General features: G+C 48.1%; 1 protein-coding gene across 1 annotated transcript in view; it reads left to right on the top strand.

Annotated features, from left to right (window-relative positions):
- Positions 1-3,327: 3,327 nt before the first annotated feature.
- UQCC2 (ubiquinol-cytochrome c reductase complex assembly factor 2) overlaps positions 3,328-7,475 on the top strand; it is a 71,662-nt gene continuing 67,514 nt past the window's right edge. The window contains exon 1 of the mRNA XM_088463928.1: positions 3,328-3,533. Coding sequence (XP_088320054.1) covers positions 3,396-3,533 — 138 coding nt within the window. The 5' untranslated portion in view covers positions 3,328-3,395. The remainder of the gene's footprint in view (positions 3,534-7,475) is intronic.

Genomic DNA, 7,475 nt, shown 5'->3' with positions numbered 1-7,475 from the left:
GTCACTTTAAGTTACAACTTACGAGCTAAGAACAAATGGTAATGTTTTTGATAATCTAAATAGAATAGACAATGTACCAGAAACTGTAAGTGTTTTACATACAAATTGGGAATCCCTGTTGGCAATTGTAATATAATCCAGCCATTGATCTACAGAATTGGATTTGTCTGAATTCAAACAGGTTTTAGTTTCATACCCAGACAGGATGGTTTAGTTTCACAGCTGGAGATCACATTTGCATTGGAGTCTGAAACTGTGAGTGAGGAATGATATGTGTGTGTATGTATGTATATACATATATATAAATATGTTAAGTCCATCATAGATGGAATCTCATGCATAAACACCGCACATTACGCACAATTGAGCTGCTAACATGACGCCCAGTAGCGAATGCACAATTATTAGCATCATGCGATTGCATCTTTCACCATTTTACATACACACATTGGGCTTTATTCAGAGGCGGCCATACGGTCTACGACTGCACGGCCGCCTCAATGTTTGTCTAGTGCGCATGCGCAGGAGGGAGCCGGCTCCTTTGTGCGCATGCGTGAGACCCGCTATGACCAACAGCGCCGGTCGTAGCGGGTCTCTTTCGAAAGGGGGCGAGCTGTCGATGTTGATTGACAGCTTGCCCCGTTTGTAAGGTGGGCCGGCAGCCCAAACGGAGGCGTTCCCATGGGAACGCCTGCCATTTGGGGGAGGCCCCACTGACATCACTAGTGATGTCAGTGGAGAGCTTCCGGCTCTGACAGAGTCAGAAGCTCTCCAGGGCTTACGACAAGTGAGACCCTACCCTAGGGTCTCGTCGTAAGCCCCGATGGTCTATGACCATCAGGACCATCACCCTAGCGGTCGTTAGAGCTGTGGGTGTTAACCCACAGCCTAACGGCCGAAACAGAGGCGGCCGGTCAGGATGCAAGCGGCCGCCCAGTTTCTGAGCGACCGCTTGCATCCTCCGACCGCCTCTGAATGAGGGCCTTTATGCTTAAGACCCCGAATGAAAATACCGTTTAGTAGCTAAATGCGCACGCATCTGTCCCCAGTTAACTAGCGTCTTCATATCAAACCGCGTACACTCACACATTACATATTCACTTACAAGGTTCCATTAGCGTTAAGATATAAGATTTAAGTTTATTCAGTTAATATAAACGCTGTGAAATAAAGATATTTGATAACTAAGGTTTTATACATGCTAAACAAGTCGTGTTTGGTTTTGTACTGATGCGTACTCTTTTTACAGTATTCCGGTGTTATCGGTGGGGAGGTCGCATCATGCATTCTCGAGTTATGGATCGCAGAGGCTTCAAGCAACAAAATGTATATTTCATGAACAACTGTTAGGATGTTACAGGGGGCGGGAAGGGAAAGACACCCAGCTGTTAGAGGCAGGGAGAGTCTATTTGAACCAGCCTGTTAAATGCTTTGTAACAGATGCTTCTCCCCTGGGAATCAATGACATCAGCAGCAAACTTCTCTTTTGTCCTGTCTATTCTGGGGGGTATAAATATGTGTGCTCAAACACTGGGTCTTTAGTCTTCTTGCTGAATGCTGACTGAGGGGTTTCTTGCTGATGCCTAACATCTGGTACCGGAAGCGCTGCGTATGTATACTGTACTTGGGTCTGTATAATTCCTGTTACGCCTAAATTGTGTCTGGATCAATTGCGTGTAACTGTCTGAACTTTTACTTGAATAACACTTGTGCTTTGGAACCACAGATTCCAGGTCTAAGTCTTTATTTACTGTATGACTGCGTACGCAAATTAGCGTCATCCTTAGAGGTTTATAGGAAGGATTTTAGAAGGTACAGGCAGGGGTACATAGAGGTTCTTTTTAATATTATCAGCCCAAAGGCCACAACTTGCCAAGGGTTATCAGCCCTCAAGACTGCTACACGGCCCAAAGGCTGCATCTTGCTTCACAGCCCAAAGGCCACAACTTGCCAAGGGTTATCAGCCCTCAAGACTGCTTCATGGCCCAAGGGCTACAACTTGCCAAGACTTACCAGCCCTCAAAGCTGCTACACGGCCCAAAGGCTGCATCTTGCTTCACAGCCCAAAGGCCACAACTTGCTAAGGATTACCAGCCCTCAAGGCTGCTACACCTCATCAGCCCTCTAGGCTGTTTAACAGCCGCAGCCTGCCAAGTATACCAGTCCTTAAAGCTGTTGCGGGACTTGTCCTTGAATATACCTCTAAATCATAAAAGGTGCTTACTGGTTACAGAGCTTAGTGTGCCAGACTTCAACAGAGTTCCTATAGTTAGTGGTTCTCAAACTCAATCCTCAGGGCCCCACACAGTTCACGTTTTACATGTCACTTAGCAGATGCAGCGGTGTATTCATTATTCACCGACACATTTTAAAAGATTCACAGATTATTTCACTTGTGATTCTATGAGACCTGGGAAACATGCACTGTTTGGGGTCCTGAGGACCGAGTTTGAGAACCTGTGTCCTATATCATATATATATGATATATATGATGGGGGTGATTGGGGTTTTATGATTGATCGCCTTTGTAATTGAAAATGCACACCCCTTATAAGACCTTGCACATGCAGTGTCAAATACTATAGAGCAGTTTTTCGAAAATATGAGGCTCCTCCAATTTGCTGGGAATAAATTCACAGGGACATAATCTTTATCAAAGCGCCATCCCTGTAGAAAATGTGGATACTTAACTGTGGATAACCCCATATTAAAAATGACTATACCTGCTGCGGCCAGGATTGTTAATAATTGCGGGACAGCTGCAGTTAATACAGACCCCTGTACTTAACGTAAATATAGACGTCGACCACCTTTTAGGCCAACACGTTTAAAAGGGTCAATCAATATTCACTGCTTTGTGCACCCCACCATTGAAAACTCCTTAAAACATGTTCTGTACTTTATATATTCAGCATACGATTATATAAAAAATAAAATACATATTTCTTTTTTTTTTTTTTAAATAAGCATAAAACCTTGGAATTAGCAAAAAATATTAAAATTTTTCGACCAAATCGGCAGAGTAGCTGCTTGGTACACAGGTGAGAGGCATGACATTGTACATACACAGCAGCAATAGGAGAAAGCAGCGAATTGTATTCACAACACCGAATTCTAATCCAAATGACAATGTACAGAGAATAGCGTCATCTATAAGCAGGTGATTGATTCACATCACACAAGTTCCACCGACCGCTGACTCCCACCACTGTCTGTACAGCTGCTATAATGTAACGTGACTGCACTCAGTCAGTCTGCAGAGCCAGAGATACATCGTTATCAAAAGCGCTAGGCAACAAGAGACCCGCCCATTGCTCCTATAACGCGATTGGCTAACAGTAACCTTCCGCCTCTGCGCTGATTCGCCAGTCAGTCACTGTGACACCTGGGAGCAAATGGCGGCATTGAGATACCGACGTTTTTTAAAACTATGTGAAGAGTGGCCGGTGGACGAGAGCAGGCGGGGCCGGGACCTGGGTGCGTTCCTGAGAGAGCGGGTGGCTCATGCCTTTAGGGAAGGAGAGATCACCCAGGTCAGTAGCTGATGATACACAGCGTGTCCTTCGGGTCACCGGTAACATATACCTGTCACTGGCCGCCGGGGGGCAGCAAGCTCAGGATGTCGGAACAAGATAGCGGACACGTGACATGTACACTACTAGTGCGTTTGTCAGTGTCCTGGGGTAATGAAGATGATTACTTACAGCCGCAGAAGTGCGTCTGTCACCGTTGTGAGATAAGCCGGCGATACAGTGATATACACAGCAGTGTCACAGCAAGGCTTTGTTATGCTTGGCTGTAAAATTGTTAGAATCTCTCAGGGTCATCTTGGTATAGTCGATTCTGTTGTGTTCAGTGCCTGGCCCATTGTATAAGCAAAGGGCAAAATTTACTATGGCCCCCATTTATTAATGATTGCTATTGCAATGCAATCTGGGCATGACAGTACCGCCCATGATCACATTGCAATATACGATCATAGCGCCCAGATGTATCACCCCCCTTCCCAAACCAATGGTATAAGAAATAGAAAACCAATTTGTCCTTTACAGACGGACTACAGGTCCCAGCTATCCTGCCCCAGCATGCAGTCACCTGTGGGACAACAAGTGCCAGCATGCTCAGACATTAAGGACCCACTGGCACCTGTAGTCCTCCTGTAAAGAAAATATTAAAATGACTGTACAGACACTGAAGCATTACACCTGACCGCGTCAGCCCAGGCCGGGGATCCCTGGGGAGTTGGGGACCTCCCCCAATAAAGGAGTCACCCTCTCCTGGGCAACCCAGGCCTGGGCTGATAGCCTAGGGCTATCCCAGGCACCCCTGGCCGGTGGGTGCTGGGTTGATGGTTGTGTATAGTGTGTGTAAAATAATATATGTAATATTGTCTTTGCCGGTACCAGCCCTTAATGCCCCGCATGCTGGTACTTGTGGTTCTCCAAGTACCTGCACACACACACAGGGTGCCTTGAGGACCGAGTTGGGAGTCCTAACCCTTTTTTGTATGCATGCAGTTTCTGTACTGTCCATGTTGCTGCCATGATCCTTAGGTATGCAATTCAGTTCTTCTATCAGGTGCCTTAACTAATGGGTACCCAACGGAGCAATTCAGTTTCTCTATTCAGGTCCCCGTGCCACGTGTGCGCACCCGACAGCTTCGGTTTTAGCTGCGCAAAGCAGCTAAACCTGTCTAATGTACTGCTTTGGTTGCCCAAACTCCCGTTTGAGTGCCCACATTTCTGCTCTTGACCTCACCTGGCGTGGGTGCCCAAACGGAATAACAATTTAATTGGTCTGTCGGGCACCAAATAGTTAAGGCGCCCGATAGAGGGATTATGTCGCCCCCCAGAATGTCATCGTCTACAATGTAGAATTTTGCCAATGGGATTGACAACATCATCATAATGTTGACAATTCCACTAGGGTTAGCTTGAGGCATAGAATCAGACTAAAAGCATATTGTCAACATTACATCACATCACTTCTTACGGCTTTGGGAAGTGACCAAAAAAAAAAAATCATGAATAAGCTCTAGGCGGGCGAAATGCACATTGGTGTGTGTGTGTGTGTGTGTCAGTCAGGGGTCAAATTTTACCGCGGACCACATGTGTAATGCTGACCACGGCTGCAGTTAATGCTATCTGACTGCCGGTGGTAATCATCAGCGTGCTATGTGATACCCTGTAGTTACACTGCAGACTTAGCTTTGAACGCTGACCGTGGCATCATTGTATATATCTGAATGCTGGTGGAGATTATCAGCGTGTTATGGAATAGCTGTAGCAGTTTTGTATATATGCTAAATGCTAACCATGGCTCCAGTGAATGCACCCGATTGCCGGTGGTAATTAGCAGCATACTATGTAGCTTACTATAGTGGCTCTATTCAGCTGCTCATATAGACCTACTGTTGGCAACATTTCAATTAAGGAATATTGCAACAACATTAACGCTGACCACGGCTGCAGAGAATGTATCTGACTGCCGGTGGCAATCATCAGTGTGTTATGTTATACAGTGTAGCAGCTTTAAACAGCTGTATATGTAATTCTAAGTCACATTGCTAGCTTAGCATTGAATGCTGACTGCAGCATCAGTGTATATTTCTACTTCAGGGTCCATAGGGTATCCACAGGATACCTTGGGGTATAGGTGATGACGTCAGGCATCGGGCACCATAGAGTCAAGTTTTCAGCCTCCCAGGATGCACTAGGGTCCCCCTCCTATCCCGCCCCCGAGCCAAGGCATCTCAGTTTCGTTGGTGCTCGGTGTCGGATGCACCTGTTTAGAGGGGGGCTAAGGATAGCCCCTGAAGTTTTTCTACAAGGCAGCTGTGGCTGCACATCTGGAGGTACAGCATGGACAGTCATTCTTGACGTCCATGCTGTCTTCCCTACACCCACGCCGGTACCAGAACGCCGGTACTAATCTGGGGATGCTGGTAGGCATCTGGGGTCACAGCTAGCGGTGACCCCAGATGTTTGGGACCATGGCCGGATATAAGGGGGACAGCAGGTAAGCAGCGGGGTCCCGCAGTGGGTCCCCGCTGTTACATGGTCCGGAGTCCCCAGGCAGGGGGCTCCCTGGGGACTGGCTGCAGCGTGGAGCCAGGTTTCGGACCTGCGCTTCCACTACCCCCCTGGGACAGCGGACCGCAGCTGAGCGGTAGCGTTGCGGCGTCCCAGGGGTTAATTGCATGCCAGGGGAGCGCGCCTTCCCTGCACACAGCCGGCGCCTCCCCCGCTGCACACAGCCCTCTCTGCACCTGCCGATTGGCCCTGTGGCAGCGCTCCTCCCCCAGGCCGGCCTCCTCTCTGCTCCTCGGTGGCCATCTTTATGGAAGCATGGTGAACGCTGCTAGAAGCTGCTGATCGGTGGCATCGTGGTCTGGGTCCCCCGGCATACCTCTCCTCCGTTGGAACAGGTCTGTGTATGCAGAGCTGAGTCGTACCAGACCCTGTGTCTGCGTAGTTGAGGATCAGCGCTGATAGTGCAGGGATTGATTTCTTTGCATTGTATGTGACTGCTGCTAGCGTCTGCTGCCTGTTCTTTCACTTTCTACTGTCATCCTTTTCACTGTCCCTGCTCTTCTTCTGCTAAAGCCCTTGCGGTGCGGTGACTGCAGGGCGGTTCTCTCACTGTGCTAACGCGTATCAGTGAGAGGGGTCACATACTTACCATCATGTCTGAAAGTGATTTTCCTCTCCAGCTTTTGTGTACTACATGTAAGGTACCTATAGCGGAGGGCGAGGGTAGCGCGGAGGGGCTATGTCGGCCGTGTTTTTTATTGATGCGGCCAATTACTGTCACGGCTCCGGTACAGGAGCCACCCTGGGCTTGTTTCGCTAAAGCGCTTACAACCCTCGTGGGCCAGTTAGCTCCGCAACCTGCGTTCCCTCAAATGGGATTGTCCCAGCAGTCAGTGGTGTCGTCACCCATGCAGGGGTTCCCGAGACAACTGATGGTACCCCACAGTCTCCCTATTTCCCCTCCTCAGGTCTCTTAGGAGCCCGCGTGGGTTAATTCTCTGACAAGTTTTGTGCAGCTTTTGTCAGACGTGTTACAAGGGGAGTCAGTGTTGCAGCCGGTGGCGTCTCTGTCCACTCCTTATGAGGATGACGAGGGGGCGACCGATGATGGGGAGATTCTGGATCTATCGGATCAAGAACCTCTTCGTACTAAAGAGTCGGACGCTAAGTTTTAAGGTTTATATACCTGGCCTTATTTGTGCAGTCCGCACAGCTTTAGTTATTGAGGATGGTGAACCTCTGGTATCAAAATCCAAATATGCCTTTTTCAAAGATGTTAATGGTGACACCACAGTGTTTCCTCTTTCGGGTCAATTGGTGGACCACTTAGAGGAAGCGTGGAAACATCCTGGCAGACGGTGTCAGCCTCAAAAACGTTTAGCAGTGGCTTATCCATTTGCGGACAATTATTTTGCTAAGTGGGAATCCCCACCACAGGTGGAT

Source organism: Taudactylus pleione, unplaced genomic scaffold (genome assembly GCF_031769625.1).
Source record: "Taudactylus pleione unplaced genomic scaffold, aTauple2 ptg001507l, whole genome shotgun sequence".
In the NCBI taxonomy this organism is placed as follows: Eukaryota; Metazoa; Chordata; class Amphibia; order Anura; family Myobatrachidae; genus Taudactylus; species Taudactylus pleione.
Note: the sequence above shows the minus strand (reverse complement) of the source record. Positions and strands in the feature narration are given on the sequence as shown.